Source organism: Somniosus microcephalus, chromosome 6, assembly GCF_052327205.1.
Source record: "Somniosus microcephalus isolate GS21.2 chromosome 6, FLI_Smic_1.0, whole genome shotgun sequence".
Taxonomy (NCBI): domain Eukaryota; kingdom Metazoa; phylum Chordata; class Chondrichthyes; order Squaliformes; family Somniosidae; genus Somniosus; species Somniosus microcephalus.
This window is the reverse complement of record NC_140992.1, coordinates 54,974,975-54,993,497: the sequence shown is the minus strand read 5'-3', so window position 1 is coordinate 54,993,497 and position 18,523 is coordinate 54,974,975. Positions and strand designations below refer to the sequence as shown.

At 49.7% G+C, this 18,523-nt stretch overlaps 1 protein-coding gene across 1 annotated transcript in view; it reads right to left on the bottom strand.

Annotated features, from left to right (window-relative positions):
* Window positions 1-394: 394 nt before the first annotated feature.
* The window catches only part of LOC147115739 (uncharacterized), a 251,890-nt gene continuing 233,761 nt past the window's right edge, over window positions 395-18,523 (bottom strand). The window contains exons 4-5 of the mRNA XM_085990250.1: window positions 11,512-11,690; window positions 395-1,847 (exon numbers count right to left, since the gene is read on the bottom strand). Coding sequence (XP_085846376.1) covers window positions 1,740-1,847; window positions 11,512-11,690 — 287 coding nt within the window. The 3' untranslated portion in view covers window positions 395-1,739. The remainder of the gene's footprint in view (window positions 1,848-11,511; window positions 11,691-18,523) is intronic.

Below are 18,523 nucleotides of genomic sequence, written 5' to 3'. Positions count from 1 at the left end.
CATGGCAAGAACATCCTTCCTCAGATAAGGCGACCAAAACTGCACACAATACTCAAGATGTGGTCTCACCAAGGCCCTGTACAACTGCAGCAAAACATCCTTGTTCCTGTACTCAAACCCTCTCGCTATGAAGGCCAACATACCGTTTGCCTTCTTAACCGCCTGCTGCAACTGCATGGTTACCTTCAGCGACTGGTGCTGTAGGGGGGCATCCTTTTCGGGGTTTACGGTAATTTACCTTCCTTTACCTGGTTTACGGTAATTCACCTGGTCAGGCAGCATTTTGCTACTACACTCTGACCAATCCCAAACAGCGGTTTCGAATCGCTAAACCCACACTTCCAGTTCTGACTGGAGGACTTATAATTAATGATATATTAAAACAGACAACTGGTCTGGATGTGAGAAAATCAACTTTTATTAAACTAAAGAAAACTACACCACACGATTTTAGTAATCACTGTACAATTGCTTAAATGGGGGGAGACAGACGGCAAAGTGAGGGATAAATGGCTACAATGTTAATTAAACAATCTTAGCAATTTCCCTTAAATTACCACCCCCCTTTAACTCCTTACTGGATTGCCTTGCTGAGGAGTCAGAAACCTGCTCACCTGTGGTCCAAGGAAAATAAGAGAGAGAGATAGCTTCTCAGGAGCTAGCTTTATATCCTGCAAGCTCCTGCTGTTTGGCGCTGAAAGGGTCTGTGTGCAAATTCACGTCAAAAAGCTCAAATACACAAGAGAAAGGTCATGATTGGCTGACTCAAACGGGCTTGGGGTGGTTTGAATGTGTCTTCGTTCTGGGGCCAAAATGGTCCTGCCCACATCTGGAGTTTCTGGGCTAACAAAAGGGAGTAATGGGTGATTCAAAAACCCATTCATTCTAAACTGTTCCCTATCAAAGTCCTTTCCGTAGTTTTGGTGTGTCTCATTGTGTGTAAGGGGCTTTGAATGGGTTGGATTACTAGGTAAACCGAAGCCCTTTGTCCTGCGGTCATTGAAACCGTAGCTTGAGTGGATAATTCTTTATGTCAACAAGACAGCAGTCTCAGTAAATAAACATCGATTGTCAGCAGGGAAGGGAAACTCCCATTTTTGATTGACAGAATCTGGCTGCCACTGCTTGACCCTCCCACTTTTCACAGACACACACGAGCTGTGAGCTGCTTTTCCAAGCCCCAGTGCCCCGGCCATGCTTTTCTGACGGCCATTTTTAAACCCCTTTGAAATTACCAAACTCCAGGGCACAATTTTATTAATAAAATGTACTGTCTTAAAGTGTGTGAATTTTTCCATGAAGTTCCTCGATTCTGGTGTTGTCCATGCACCACAACACAGCCTTTTGAGGTTCTGGGCACGTTTTAAAACATTGTCCAACCCAGAGGCAATTTAAAGTCATGCACAGTCTCTGTCCACGATGTAGATTAATACCTCCAGTATCTTCGGGACTGAGGGGACTTTTTGTGAACCCCTACATTCCTCCCTTTGGATACTTCCAACTTGCTTGTAGTATCCACTCGAAGAAGTGAGCAAAATTTTCTGACCCCCGACAAACAACAATCCCCTGTATTTACCTAATAGCCCCGACCCATCTATTCCCCTCAAATTTGAGAAAAAATCGTGGTACGGTAGGCATCTACAGATACATCAATTTACAATAAGGGGTCTCATACCACTGCATCACTCGTTACATTATAACATATTACAAAATGTTGCAATCTTGGTTATACAATGTAATCACAATGATCCCAAGCACAGAGAGGGTCCTACGCCTCTGCTCAGCTTGGAGTTGTCACAAAATGATCCCAAACACAGAGAGGTCCTATGCCTCTGCTCAGCTTGGAGCTGTAACAAAATACAAAAAAAATCTGGTTTAAAACTATTAGTTATATCAAAACTTAAAATTCAAACACCTTAAAAAGCATGCTATATTCAAAATGATAATCAAACCAAAGCTATAATACAAATGCTGCCCATCTCCGGATGGCCAGGCTAATCTCTGGAAATGCCGCAGATTACTGCTGCCTGCAGCGAAGCTGGACTGACTCCTGCTTCTGGTCCCTTGCAGCTTATGGCTGCTGATTGGGGACCCCTGTGTTCTGATTCCTCCCGGGCTCGGGAGATTGCTCTCTGTGGCAGGTACTCTGGTGACCATCTTTTCTTGGGCTTGCAGACCCGCTGAGACCTTCTGAGGGGCATCTCTGTGGGGGGAACTTTGGCTGGCGGACCCTGAGCTTGGGTCACAGCCCTAGCTGGCTGGAAACCTTCTCCCCCTGATGCAAACAGCCTGGACTGTTTAATATACCTGGCAGCCTGCCGGTACTCTGGGTTTGTCTCCTTCTCCCTACCCACTCCTGTACTGGGGGCAAGTATTCCCTCACCACCCGCTGCTGATGGCTGAAAATCTTCCTCTCCAGGTGCAAAACCTGGTACCAGCTCCTTCCCTATGTCCCCTGTAAGAGGGATTGCTATCCCTGCCTCCCCAGGGTCCCACATCATGGGGAGGACCACTCTAGAAGCGGGCTGGGAAGCTTGTTCCTTTAAACAGGCGACTGCGCCTGCACAAATCTCCTCCCCGGAGTCCCCCGGCAGAGGCTGTGAAGCCTCTGTATCCAAACAGGCGGCTGTGCCTGCGTGAGAAAACTGAGAAAGAGCCGCTGTGGTCCCGCAGGCAACTGCGCCTGTGCGAACAATCTCTTCACAGGGCTGGGGAACCACTACACTATCAAAGGCAACCGCACCTGTGCATTTGGTTTCCTTGAAAAAGCTAGGAAGAACCACTGGGTCTTCCAAGCAGGCTACTGCGCCTGCGCGTATAGATTGGGAAGCGGGGACATTTAAACGGCCGACTGCGCCTGTGCGCGCGGCCTCACAGTGAACAAGAGCCGCTGGGGGTTCCAAGTTCGCGACTGCGCCTGCGCGAACCCGGTGTTGGGAAACTTCTCCCCTCAGGCGCGTGACTGCGCCTGCGCGGGAAAACTGAAAAGGAGCCGCTGGGGGTACGGGCTGGGGAACCGCACCTGCGTGAGCAGTCTCTGTGAATGGACTTGCAGCAGCCTGCAGATTTCTAATCTCAGGTTGCTGTTCCTCTGTTTCTGAGCCACATAACTTGTTCAAATTTAAACTTTGGCCAAAACTTAGGTCCCACTGGGGCAGGGAAGTGTCCCAATTTGTGGGCTGGACAACCTTTCCCTGGAAACAAGCCACAGTGCCTGTCTTTACAGCCTGTTAACTTGAACTTGTCTTGTCAGATTTATACAATTTTCCCTGTGTCCCCTCCCTGCCTGTAATCGCTGCCACTGGCCCGGACTCATATGGGTCCCAGAAAGTGCCTGCACGTGCACCCTCCTTGGCCAGCATACCGGCCAGTCATTGTGGGGAGGCAGAGGTGGGCGAGGGGGCTGCAGCACCACTGATGGCTGCTACCTTTCCCTGACTGGCCGTGAGGAAAGATTTTAACGACTCCAGGATGGACTCGACTGTATCGGGAGGAGTTTCTGTCTCTGCCTTCTGAGTTGGGGCTGCGGGGGTCCTGGCTTTATCGTGTCTCCCAGGCTTTTTACAATCCCTGCACCAGTGGCCATCCTCCCCGCACTTGTAACAAGTGACCTTGTTCTGGGAGGGATGGCTCCCCTCCTGGTGCCACTCTTTCTTATATTGAGCCCCAGGTTTAACCTCATGGACTTTACCCTTTTGCTGGGGGGTCTCACTATTCCTCCCATTCCTATATGCTACCGTGAGCTGCCGGATTACAGTCTCTTCGGTTACTAGGGGGTCTCGGTGGTCAAACCAAGTATCAGCTTTTACTTTTATCTGGGGTAGGCAATTGGACACCAGGCAACAAAGCCATTGGGTCCACTTCCGCTCGTTCAGGTGTGCCCTATTTTGTCCCCCTGTACATGCGCTGTTGTAGACTGGCCACAGCCTGTCTGCAAATGCCTGTGGGGTCTTCCCTTCCTTCTGCAGGGTTTTCCCTACACGATCGAATGGATTGCCGTCATTTGCACCCATGGCTTCCAGTATTTCCTCCTTCAGGTACTCAAAACCCTTCTGCCCTCTCTTAGCCTCATCTGAAAGGGCCTGATAGAGCTTGCTATCCACAGAGAAAAGCAACATTTTGGCTTTCTCTTCATCATCACAGCCGTTAACACCGGCTGCCTGTTCTACCTGTTGGAAGTGCATTGAGGGGTCTCCCTTTTCAGAAAGCATGAGCATATGTTTCACTAGGCCTCTGAGCTGTTGGGTATCATAGGGTACCAGATAGGTATGCTGAACAGCCCCTGGGTTATTATCGCTCACGGGCGGACCATACCTCCGTTGTCGGAGGGGGTACACTGGTCCTGGTTCCCGCCTGCCTAGCGGGACCTGCTGGCGTTCTCCTACCACCCCATTGTCCACCCCTTCTTGCTGCCAGAGCTCCTCAAAACCCGAAGCTGTGGGCTGCTGCCTTGGGATCTCTAATTCCCTAGCCAGCCCTTCCCTGCTTCCCTGGGTGTTGCCTGTGGGGCGGTTTGATTTGGGCTGCTGGTAAAATCCGGCTGACCTGTCTTCGGGCCAATCAGGCAAATCATCCCCCTTGCTCCTTTTAAAGCCATGTTAAGGCTTTCTATCTCTGCCCTACAGGGGCCATGATCTGCTTCACTAAACTTTTGGTCGCAGGCCAGCTTATAAGCTGCTGTAACTTCTGAGATGAGGCGGACATTCTCTTCCCACAGTCTCATCTCGCTATCTCTGGCCTCAGTGGCTTCCTGCACAAGGCGCTCTATCTCTGCCTGGCACTTTTCCAACTCTGACTCCCGATTCTTGGCCTCTGTCACCTGCTCCTGCTTCCTCATCTCACCCTTCTTAACCCAGCCACCTATGCTATAATAGGTCAGCTTACACGCTGCCGCTAACATCTGCAGGACTACCCACAGACTGAAAACAAGAGAAACAAGAGCCGATGCTTTCTCCAGATCCAGACCACTCATCATATCAAGAACTGCCTCCAGTCCTGCCGCGGTCGCCAATTTGTAGGGGGCATCCTTTTCGGGGTTTACGGTAATTTACCTTCCTTTACCTGGTTTACGGTAATTCACCTGGTCAGGCATCCTTTTGCTACTACACTCTGACCAATCCCAAACAGCAGTTTCGAATCGCTAAACCCACACTTCCAGTTCTGACTGGAGGATTTATAATTAATGATATATTAAAACGGACAACTGGTCTGGATGTGAGAAAATCAACTTTTATTAAACTAAAGAAAACTACAACACATGATTTTAGTAATCACTGTACAATTGCTTAAATGGGGGGAGACAGACGGCAAAGTGAGGGATAAATGGCTACAATGTTAATTAAACAATCTTAGCAATTTCCCTTAAATTACCACCCCCCTTTAACTCCTTACTGGATTGCCTTGCTGAGGAGTCAGAAACCTGCTCACCTGTGGTCCAAGGAAAATAAGAGAGAGAGATAGCTTCTCAGGAGCTATCTTTATATCCTGCAAGCTCCTGCTATTTGGCGCTGAAAGGGTCTGTGTGCAAATTCGTGCCAATATGCTCGAATACACAAGAGAAAGGCCATGATTGGCTGACTCAAATGGGCTTGGAGTGGTTTGAATATGTTTTCGTTCTGGGGCCGAAATGTTCCCGCCCACATCCGGAGTTTTTGGGCTAACAGAAGGGAGTAATGGGTGATTCAAAAACCCATTCATTCTAAACTGTTCCCTATCAAAGTCCTTTCCGTAGTTTTGGTGTGTCTCATTGTGTGTAAGGGGCTTTGAATGGGTTGGATTACTAGGTAAACAGAAGCCCTTTGTCCTGCGGTCATTGAAACCACAGCTTGAGTGGATAATTCTTTATGTCAACAAGACAGCAATCTCAGTAAATAAACATCAATTGTCAGCAGGGAAGGGAAACTCCCATTTTTGATTGACAGAATCTGGCTGCCACTGCTTGACCCTCCCACTTTTCACAGACATCCATGAGCTGAGAGCTGCTTTTCCAAGCCCCAGTGTCCCAACCATGCTTTTCTGACGGCCATTTTTAAACCCCTTTGAAATTACCAAACTCCAGGGAACAATTTTATTAATAAAATGTACTGTCTTAAAGTGTGCGAATTTTTCCATGAAGTTCCTCGATTCCGGTGTTGTTCACTCACCGTAACGCAGCATTTTACGGTTCTGGGCACGTTTTAAAACATTGTCCAACCCAGAGGCAATTTAAAGTCACGCACAGTCTCTGTCCACGATGTAGATTAATACCTCCAGTATCTTCGGGGCTGAGGGGATTTTTTGTGAACCCCTACAGTGCACAAGGACACCCAGGTCTTGTTGCACTTCCCCTTCTCCCAATCTATTGCCATTCAGATAATAATCTGCCTTCCTGTTTTTGCCACCAAAGTGGATAACCTCACATTTATCCATGTTATATTGCATCTGCCATGCTTTTGCCCAGTCACCCTACCTGTCCAAATCATCCTGGAGTTTCTCGGCATCCTCCTCACAGCACACACGCCCACCCAGCTTTGTGTCGTCTGCAAATTTGGAGATATTACATCTAGTTCCCTTGTCTAGATCATTAATATATATTGTGAATAGCTTGGGTCCAAGGACCGATCCCTACGGTACCACACTAGTCACTGCCTGCCACTCGGAAAAAGACCCGTGACATAATAAAGACTCACTACGCACTTGGTTGAACATAAAGCAAGGCTTTAATCGACTTGTAACAAAACATGAAGGTCTAGTTAGTAATCACTAACTTCCTGTTTCCAGATTGTCTCTGGCCAAGTTGGGCCCACGCCCGAGTATTTATACTCCTCAGATGGTGCCCTCAGCTGGCCGTCCAGTAGTACTTCCTGAGTTACTTCTTGTAGAAGTTGCGATTTATGACATTCTTCCTCCCTAAAAGGTTAGGAAGTCCAGTCTTCCTTTAACGGACTAGGCAGACCAAAAATAGCCGTAGTCGTTTAGCTTTCTGCTTGTGACCGGAAGGCACGCCTCCCCGGACCGTGTCCTGGTCCCTGGGTCGCTTGGCCCGTACCAGTAAGTCGGTAGAGTCCGCGTCGTCTTGATCATCCTGTGGAGGACTGGGAATATCATGACTCCGGGTGCGGGTCCCCACAGGCGCAGAGCTGGCCTCATCCTGGGTCATAGCTGGAGATTGTCTGGCGTCCTGGTTTTGGGTGGCCATCCTACGGGGAGAATTCGGCTCCCTAAGTTGATCCGGTAACTCTGCCGGCAGATCTCTCGGTGTCCCAGCTAGGGCGTCATCTTCATAAGAGTGCGGAGTGTTGACATCATCGTCGTGGGATCCTTCATCATTCGGGCCCGTGTGACCGGTTGGGCAGGGAGCCAGATCTCTGAGCGAGACGGTAGACTCCTGGCCATCAGGGTACCGCACGTGTGCATACGTGGGGTTTACCTCTGTTAACTCCACCTCATCAATGAGGGTCGTTCTTGGCAGACCAGACGAACCTTTGGAGTAGCACAGGGCCTGGAGCCACCAACCATGACGGTAGAGATGTCCCATGTGTAGAGCGACGCCGGAACTTGAAGAATCACTCATGAGGCGTGACATTAGTGGATGTGGAGAGAAGAGACCTGATAGAGTGTAACACGTCGGGGAGCACAGTTTCCCACTGCTGGCCTGGTAGGTTGCGTGGCCTCAGTGCCAGATGGACAGCATTCCAGATGATGACATTGTATCGTTCAACCTGTCCGTTGCCGATTGGGTGATATGGTGTCATCTTACTCGAGGCGATTCCCCATTGGGAGAGATAACTTTTAAGTTCATTTGACATAAAGGAGAGACCCCGATCCGTGTGGATAAAATTGGCCGTCCCGCAAAGGGAAAAGACCTGATCGAGGCATTTAATTACCGTAGAGGTAAGCATATTAGGACAGGGGAAGGCAAAGGGAAAGCGTGAATACTCATCTACCATCGTAAGTAGGTAGGTGTTCCGCGTCGATGAAGGCAATGGCCCTTTAAAGTCTATGCTGAGCCTGTGCATAGGCTGCATTGTATGTATGTGTAAGCCATCTGATGGGCGGAAGAATTGTGGTTTCAATTCTGCACAAATCCTACAGGAGGAGCATGTTTTCTTTACGTCCTCCGTTGAGAATGGTAGATTTTTGGAGCGCACAAAGTGCAACATACGGGTAACGCCAGGATGGCATAAGTCCATATGCAGATCCGCCAGAGTCGACGTTGACATTGAAGAGCAAAATGCCCAAGTGAAGGTATCTGGGGCCACATTCTGTTTGCTGGGTCGGTAACAGATAGTATGTCCAAAGGCGGCCAGCTCCATCCTCCAGAGTTGAATTTTATTATTTTTGACTTTCGTGCACTTCCGGTTATCCAACATGAAGGCCACGGAGCGCTGGTCAGTTATGAGCATGAAATGACGCCGAGCAAGAAAATGACTCCATTGGCGTGCAGCCTCGATGATGGCTGTAGCCTCCTTCTCGACAGGGGGGGGGGTACGCTACCCTGCAAGGTTCTGGATAGGAATGCCACGGGTCGACAACCTTGATTCAAGGTAGCCAAGATCGCCACCTCCGATGCATCGCATTCGACCATAAAAGGAAGGTTTTCATCAATGGAGCGAAGCGTGACTTTCTCCAGCTGTCGTTTGAGGAGGTTGAAGGCAGAAATAGCTGTTGCTTCCAATGGAAAAGACTTCGCATGAAGCAAGGGCTGTATTTTATCGGAGAAGTGAAGTATCCACTTTGCATAATAAGCAAACATGCCAAGTGCCCGATGAAGAGGGCCGAGATTTGTAGGGGGAGGGAGCTCCTGAAGTGGACGAAGTCGCTCTGGGTCCGGTTTAATAACACTGTTGCCCACCCAGTAGCCAAGAATGTTCACTGATGGCACCGATTTCACCGATTTGGATTCGTTTAACATTAAGTGGCGACGACGGAGAACGTCAAAATATCTCTGAAGATTGGTGTCATGCTCCTTTTGATCATGGCCGGCAATAGTGATATTGTCTAAATACGGAAAGGTATCTGTCAAGTTCTCTTGCCGGACTAGGCCATCCATTGCCCGTTGGAATACGGCCACCCCATTGGTGACCCCAAATGGAAGGCGACGAAACTGATAAAGCCGACCATTGGCTTCAAAGGCCGTATACGTTTTGTCAGAGTCTTTCAGCGGTACCTGATGGTACGCGCTCTTTAAATCGAAAGTTGAAAATACCTTGTATTTGGCAAGGTTGTTGACCATGTCATCTATGCATGGTAGCGGGTAGGGATCCGGATCGGTATATTGATTAATAGTCTGCGAATAATCAATACACAGACATTTCTTATGTTGTTTTAAAGGGTTTTTCACAACAACGACTTGAGCCCACCAGGGAGATGAACACGGCTCAATAATACTGTCAGCTAAAAGGCGAGAGATTTCTGCCTCGATAAATGCTCGGTCGTCTTGGCTAAAGCGCTGTGATTTGATGGCTATGGGTTTACAGTGGGGGGAGAGATTGGCAAACAGGGAGGGCTCACCGAGTAAGGCTGCCGAGAGCGCACAAAACGGCACCTTAGAAATGGTAAGCTCCGGCTTCGACCCTCCAAACTCAAAAGTGAGTCTTTTGTGCTGCTTCTGGAAGTCCTGTCCCAGAAGCACATCGCTGCATAAGTTTTCGAGTACTCCGAGCCGGGTGGAGAGATAAGTGTGGCCATTGAGGATGAGGTTGACAAGACAGAAGCCAGAAGAATTGGTGGTCAGAGTCGTCAGAGCCATTGCAATCTCCCTGTCCGAGGGATAAATGCGCAGTTTTAACCTGCTGACAGCCCGCTTACTAATGAAGCTGTCAGAGCTGCAGGAGTCGATTAGCGCACTTAGAGTGTGCCCATTTACTGAAACCTTCGTGGCTGCATGGGACAAACTTTGGGGAAAAACAGCTGTGATGGGAGGAGGGGCAATTTTTCCTTCGGCAGCTGTAGCCTTAGCAGTGGTTCTTGGGGGAGGAGCAGCTCCATAGATAGCAGCTGTGAAGCTAACAGGAGCTCTCGACCGATATACTTTAGAGGAGCAGCCTTTCTTGTTAGCAGAGGCCCGTGACTGGCATACCTTGGAAAAGTGTCCTTTCTTGCTGCAATGATTGCAGGTCGCATTACGAGCCGGGCAAAATTTTCTGTAATGGAACGTACCTCCACAAAAGAAACACTTTCTTCCTGATTGCCAGGATGCTGCTAGGGCGGGGTCATCATCAGCGAAGACCTCTAGGGTAGGGTCATCGCCCATTAGAGTAGAGTCATCATCAGCGGGGGCATCCGCCCGAGACCGATCGAAAGACTCATTAAAGGTGATAGCCGCCGCCCATGCACATGGTGGGAGATAAGTGTCTGCATTCTTCTTGGCCAAGTCCAGGGAACACGCCTGGTCATAAGCAGCCTGTAAATTGAGGGTTCTATTTTCCAGCAGGCGCTGCCATATAAAAGGGGACGCAATCCCATTGATAAAGGAATCGCGGATTAGTTCCTCTTGATACTGTTCAGCTGTAACCGCTTTAAGGTTACAATCTTTGCCGAGCCTGCAAAGTTTCTGGAGGAATTCATTGAGTGATTCCCCAGGCTGCTGCCGAGTTGTGGCCAGTAGGTGTCCAGCAAAGATTTCATTCGGGGACTTGACATATAGCTGCTGTAAAATTTGGATAGCAGTGTCGTAGTCTATACAGTCCTCAATATAATCATACATATGAGGGGATACGTCATAACTTATTCGGGGCATCTGCCCCACATTCTTCAAGAAAGTTGCTAAAGGTACGAAACCAATGCTTCCATAACTTCGCTGCCGCAGGTGCATTCGGGTCCAGGTTGAGACAAGCGGGTCTAAGGAGTTTTTCCATGATGGATCAGTTTCTTGCCCAAGTTCCTTTCTGCGGTTCGAGTTGCAGCTGGTTGTTCCGAATCACCCAAAGCATGGAGACGATAACAAGTCGATTAAATTGACGTAATAAAGACTCACTACGCACTTGGTTGAACAAAAAGCAAGGCTTTAATCGACTTGTAACAAAACATGGAGGTCTAGTTAGTAGTCACTAGCTTCCTGTTTCCAGATTGTCTCTGGCCAAGTTGGGCCCACGCCCGAGTATTTATACTACTCGGACGGCGCCCTCAGCTGGCCGTCCAATAGTACTTCCTGAGTTACTTCTTGTAGAAGTTGCGACTTATGACAACCCGTTTATTCCAACTCTTTGCTTCCTGTCTGCCAACCAGTTCTCTATCCAAGTCAATACCTTGCCCCCAATCCCATGTGCCTTAACTTTACATGCTAATCTCTTATGCGGGACCTTATCAAAACCCTTCTGAAAGTCCAAATACACCACATCTACTGGTTCTCCCTTATCTATTTTACCAGTTACATCCTCCAAAAAATTCCAGTAGATTAGTCAAGCACGATTTACCTTTTGTAAATCCATGTTGACTTTGTCCGATCCTGTCACTGTTTTCCAAGTGCTCTGCTATTACATCTTTTATAATGGACTCTAGCATTTTCCGTACTACCGATGTCAGGCTTACCGGTCTGTAATTCCCCGTTTTCTCTCTACCACCTGTTTTGAATAGTGGGGTAACATTAGCTACCCTCCAATCCATGGGTACTGTTCCAGATTCCATCGAATGTTGGAAGATGATCAGCAATGCAGCTACTATTTCTAGGGCCACTTCCTTAAGTACCCTACGATGTAGATTATCAGACCCTGGGGAAAAATGATCTGTACTCATTATTGGTGCAGAACTTTAAAAGCGCTCCTGTAACATGACTGGCATTCAAATGCAACAATTTTGTTGGAGGTTTGGGATAAGATTTTACAAATCTACTGACCTTGTGACTGGTCAAGCTGACACACATCTGCTGTTTGAACTGATTGGAATAATTTCAGGCCACTTTGAGTGTGCGCTTGCAAGCTTCTTGCCTCAACTGAATTCTATAACAATGGGATGGGAACCATTTACATCCTCTCATCCTGGTCATCAGATTCGGAGGAAGAGCAGCGCGGCTTAGTGCTGCTGGATGAAAAAGTGGCTCAGCCTCCTTGGAGGAAGATGAAGAGGATGAGAAAGAGAACGAGGAGGAGGATGAGAAGGAGGACAGGGAGTGATGCCTTGCGGGGCCAGATGAGGGCAATCCAGCAGCAGGCGACCACATTGTTGGTCGTCAGGCAAGGGATGCACTCAGCCATGCCAGATTCGCGTAAGCTAACGCTTCAACCACAGGTGGCTGGCACATGGAGATGAATATAAGTCCGACATTCTCAAACCCCAGGCATCATCTGTCCAATAAACGGTGGTTTGCGCTCAGTGTCACCACCATCATTCTACATGGAAGTAGCCCTGAGCCCTCACTCTTGAACTTCCATTTCCCAGAACACAGAGGCCACACTTTAGGTGATCTCAGCAGATCATTAAACCTTTTTCCACACTGAACCCATGTGCGTCTGCACACAGACCTCGAGCTCACCTCCTCAGCAATTTGCAGCCAAGCTGCCTTGGTTTGCTGAGGAGGCCTCCTCCTTCCATTTCCAGGGAAGAGGAGCTCCTGACATCCTCTAACTCCCTCCACAAGAGCATGGAGAGAGCCCTCATTGAACCTGGCTGCAGACTTAGTTATTGGGGCTGCCGTTCCTGCAGCTCCCAGCACCTTTAAGAGAAAAAAACATGAATATTACTAAGCAAAAGATTGGAACACATCTGGCATCTTTTTCATTTCATAGTCAGATAATAAAGACATACATCAAAAAATCATCAATCTCTTTCTGGGATAACATGACCACCAATATCATTCGTTAAATTTTGCTCAGAACAGACGCTGTCAACTCCCCTTTCAAGATAATACAGCACCAAGCCATCCTAATGACATTTGTATGCTAAGGGAACATGGCCCCTTTGAATGTTCAAACAAACAGCCGGCATCAGCTGAGAGAAACTGACACACTCCAAACAATTGCCTGGAGGAACCTGCACGTTGGCCGTAACGAGGCCAATGAAGCCAAATTCGGAAGAACTGGGAGGCGGCAGCCGGGTGCGGGTCCGAAAGTCGCAATGCAGCGGGCCCGCCCTCAACCCGACTCCGTTAACAAAATCGAGCGCAAAGTAGTTCCTCCCTATCAGTTGATTAAGTTAGTACGATTTATACTTCAGTCACAGAAATCTGGAAATTCAAATACCACGTGAAGGAACATCAGTAGAAATTTAAAGGAGCTCCTCACTTCAGTATATATTGTTAAAGGAGCTCCTCACTTCAGTACAACGTTAAAGGAACTCCTCACTTCGGTGCAATGTTAAAGGAGAAACTCACTTCAGTGAGTGTTAAAGGACCTCCTCACTTCAGTGCAATGTTAAAGGAGCTCCCCACATCAGTACAATGTTAAAGGAGAAACTCACTTCAGTACAATGTTAAAGGAGCTCCTCACTTCAGTACAATGTTAAAGGAGTTCCTCACTTCAGTGAGTGTTAAAGAAGCTCCTCAGTTCAGTACAATGTTAAAGGAGCTCCTCACTTCAGTACAATGTTAAAGGAGCTCTTCACTTCAGTACAATGTTCAAGGAACAGCTCACTTCAGTACAATGTTAAAGGAGCGGCTCACTTCAGTGAGTGTTAACGGAGCTCCTCACTTCAGTACAATGTTAAAGGAGATCCTCACTTCAGTACAAAGTTAAGGGGCCTCCTTACTTCAGTACAATGTTAAAGGAGCTCCTCACTTCAGTACAATGTTCAAGGAGCTCCTCACTCCAGTATCATGTTCAAGGAGCTCCTCACTCCAGTACCATGTTCAAGGAGCTCCTCACTTCAGTACAATGTTAAAGGAGCTCCTCATTTCAGTACAATGTTAAAGGAGCTCCTCACTTCAGTACAATGTTCAAGGAGCTCCTCACTCCAGTGTGATGAAATATTCCATTCATCACTGCCTGTGACTGTGGTTGGTTTCAGGTTTCAGTTCCCTTACCTCAGTTCCGTCTCCTCACCATTGTATTGTATATTGTAATGTATTGTGTGTAGGGCTCCGCCCATACCTGGCCCCTATGTAAGCAAGCTCAGTCTGGCCTCATATCCAGTACTGCAGACCTCCAGATGGAAGATACCTCTCTCCACTGCGTGTTACCTTCTAAGTTAATAAAAGCCTTGTTTTGTTTAGCTAACATCGAGTCTCGGAATTATCGAGGCACATCAATTTTATTAACTTATTTTTCAACACAATGGATCAACTCCTAAAACCCAAACGTTTGGATTTGGACCAGCATGCTTTGGACGCATCGGCACGCTTCGGACACTGGTTTATGTGTATGGAATTCTTCCTGGACAATTCCGCAGCCGTCAAAGACGCTACGGACGCTGCGAGTATGAAACTCGGAATTCTGCGGAATTGGGTAAGCCACCGGGTTTACCCCCTCATCCAAGACGCCGACACGTACCTGGCCGCCTGCGACATCTTAAAGGCGCATTACCAGCAGCCTACGAATGAGGTGTATGCTAGGCATCTGCTCGCTGCTCGCGCACAGCGACCCGGGGAATCGGTGGAGGTGTTCCTAGGCACCCTGAAAATGCTTGGCAAAGACTGCAAGTGCCAAGATGTAAAAGCCGCAGTGTACGCTGACGAGCTTGTTCGCGATGCCTTTATCACAGGCCTCAGCTCCACTTACATCCGGCAGAGACTGCTGGAAAAAACGGGATTGGACCTGAAACAGGCTGCGGACACAGCGCGATCCCTGGATGTGGCCCAGAGAAACTCAGACGCCTACTCCTCAGCCCGCGCCGTCCACACCGCCACGTGTGCACCAAGGGCGCCACCATCTTGGAAGGCATCTTCCCTGCCTGGCAGCCCGACACCGTCGGGGCCCCGCTCTCCCCCCAGAAGCCCTACGACAGCCGCGACGCATCGGGGACCCAACTGCTACTTCTGCGGGCAGCCAAAGCACACCAGAAACCTGTGCCCGGCGAAAGGCACCACCTGCTTTAAGTGCGGTAAGAAGGGGCACTTCGGGAAGGTGTGCAGAGGGAACCCCGCCGGAAAACCCGCCACCGCCGCGTGTGTGCCGTGGGAGCGGCCATCTTGGACGCCATCTTGCCCGACCTCGTGGGGTCCGCCATCTCATGAGTAGACAGCGTGGACGCCATCCTGTCTCGATCAGGGCCCTACAGTGGCATCGGTCACAGTGGACCAGACCAGGCCGCACCCGCTATCCAAATCAATGGTGGACATCGAGGTAAACGGGTGCCGGGTTAAATGTTTAATTGACAGTGGAAGCACGGAGAGTTTTATCCACCCTGAACTGGCACAACAACTCTCCCTAAAGGTGGCCCTACTCAGGGTACCATCTCTATGGCTGATAAAACCCAGACATCGACCAGTCTGGGTTACTGCACGGTACAATTGTCCGTTAACGGAACTGTATACGATAATTTTAAAGTATTAATCATGAAGAATCTATGTGCGAGCGTGATCTTGGGCCTGGATTTCCAGTGCAACCACCAAAGCATCACGCTCAAGTACGGTGGGTCCCAGCCGCCCCTCACAGTGTGCGGTCTGGCTACCCTGAAGGTAAAGCCGCCTTCGCTATTCGCGAACCTTACCCCTAACTGCCGGCCAATAGCGACCAAAAGCAGGAGGTACAGCTGGGAGGACAGGCGGTTTATCGCGACCGAGGTAGACAGGCTCCTGAAAGAGCGCATTATTGAACGCAGCAACAGCCCGTGGCGCGCCCATGTGGTAGTGGTAAGGGGTAGCGAGAAGAAACGGATGGTGATCGACTATAGCCAAACGATCAACAGGTACACCCAACTAGATGCCTACCCGCTACCCCGCATATCAGAAATGGTGAACCAAATCGCCCAATACCAGGTGTTCTCCACCATCGACCTCAAGTTAGCGTACCACCAGCTCCCTATCAGACCAGAGGACCGCCCGTAAACCGCCTTCGAGGCGAACGGACGCCTCTACCAATTCCTCAGAGTCCCCTTTGGGGTGACGAATGGGGTCTCGGTCTTCCAGAGGGAGATGGACCGCATGATTGATGACCACCACTTGCAGGCAACCTTCCCCTACCTCGACAACGTCACCATCTGCGGTCACAACCAGCAGGATCACGACTCGAACCTCGAGAGGTTCCTGAAAACCGCACAAAAACTCAACCTCACCTACAACGAGGACAAGTGCGTTTTCAACACCACGCGTCTCTGCATACTAGGCAGCGTGGTGGAGAATGGGGAAATCGGACCAGACCCCGACCGATTGCGCCCCCTACGGGAGCTGCCCCTGCCCAACACTCCCAAAGCCCTGAAAAGGTGCCTGGGGTTATTTTCTTATTATTCCCAATGGGTCCCCAACTACTCCGACAAAGCCCGCCCCCTCTTGAAAGCATCCTCTTTTGCGCTCTCTGCTGAGGCCCACGCCGCCTTCAAAAGCATTAAGCAGGATATTGAGCGGGCCACGCTACAGGCAGTGGACGAGAACACTCCCTTTCAAGTGGAAAGTGATGCGTCTGACTTTGCCTTGGCGGCCACCCTCAACCAGGCAGGGCGGCCCGTAGCTTTGTTCTCGAGGACCCTCCAAGGGCCCGAGATCAGACACTCCTCCGTAGAAAAGGAGGCCCAAGCCATCGTGGAGGCAGTGCGCCACTGGCGCCACTACCTAGCCGGCAAACGCTTCACCCTACTTACCGACCAGTGGTCGGTAGCGTTTATGTTCAATAATAAACAGAGGGGGAAGATTAAAAATGATAAGATTCTTAGGTGGCGGATCGAGCTCTCCATCTTCGAGTATGACATCATTTACCGGCCAGGGGCCCTTAACAAAACCCCTGACGCCCTCTCACGAGGGATGTGTGCCAGCGCCACCGGGGATCGGCTACAGACCCTCCACAACGACCTCTGCCACCCAGGGGTCACGCGGCTGTTCCACTTCATAAAGTCCCGTAACTTACCCTACTCGATTGAGGAAGTTCGGTCTCTGACCAGGAACTGCCGCACTTGCGCTGAGTGCAAGCCTCGGTTCTACCGCCCAGATAGAGCCCACTTAATCAAAGCTACACGGCCCTTTGAGCGGCTCAGCTTAGATTTCAAGGGCCCCCTCCCGTCAGTCGACCGCAATGTTTACTTCCTGAACATTGTGGACGAATACTCCCGTTTCCCATTCACCTTCCCCTGCCCAGACATGACCAGCGCCATGGTCATTAAATGCCTCAACAGCCTGTTCTGCCTGTTCGGTATGCCGAGCTACATCCATACGGATAGGGGGGCGTCCTTCATGAGTGAAGAGCTACGCCAGTACATGCTGTCCAGGGGGATCGCCACGAGCCGTACCACCAGCTACAACCCCCAGGGTAATGGTCAAGTGGAGCGAGAGAATGGGACAGTATGGAAAGCAGTCACTCTAGCTCTAAGGACCAAGGGCCTCCCTATCTCCCGCTGGCAGGAAGTCCTCTCAGATGTGCTCCATTCGATACGGTCGCTATTGTGTACTGCCACTAATGCCACGCCTCATGAACGAATGTTTGTCTTTCCCCGGAAATCCACCTCAGGCGTATCCATGCCATCATGGCTCTCCACCCCAGGTCCGGTATTCGTGCGAAGGCATGTGAGGGGCCACAAGACGGACCCTCTCGTGGAGCCAGTGCACCTACTCCACGCCAACCCCCAATACGCGTATGTCCGGCACGCCGACGGAAGGGAGGACACCGTGTCCATAAAAGACGTCGCCCCAGCCGGTAATGACAACAACCACGGCAATAGCAACAACAACGATCACAGCAACTCTTACCCACCCACTACTCTTTCATCACCCCCGGAAGAACATCGACCAACGGCACCCCCACCAACTACCCCTTCCACAACCCTGGCGGCACCCCCGGCAGAGACCCAGGAGGCCACCGGGGACACCCAGCCGACACCCGCGACACCACAACAGCCACGTCGGTCGCAGAGGACTATCAAACCCCCGAGCAGACTAAATCTATAGAAGGGGTGAATGTGATGAAATATTCCATTCATCACTGCCTGTGACCGTGGTTGGTTTCAGGTTTCAGTTCCCTTACCTCAGTTCCGTCTCCTCACCATTGTATTGTATATTGTAATGTATTGTGTGTAGGGCTCCGCCCATACCTGGCCCCTATGTAAGCAAGCTCAGTCTGGCCTCATATCCAGTACTGCAGATCTCCAGATGGAAGGTACCTCTCTCCACTGCGTGTTACCTTCGAAGTTAATAAAAGCCTTGTTTTGTTTCGCTAACATCGAGTCTCGGAATTATTGAGGCACATCATCCAGTACCATGTTCAAGGAGCTCCTCACTCCAGTACCATGTTCAAGAAGCTCCTCACTCCAGTACCATGTTCAAGGAGCTCCTCACTTCAGTGAGTTTTAAAGGAGCTCCTCACTTCAGTACAGTGTTAAAAGATCTGCTCACTTCAGTACAATATTAAAGGAGCTCCTCACTTCAGTACAGTGTTAAAAGATCTGCTCACTTCAGTGCAATGTTAAAGGAGCTCCTCACTTCAGTGAGTGTTAAAGGAGCTCCTCATAACAGTACAATGTTAAAGGA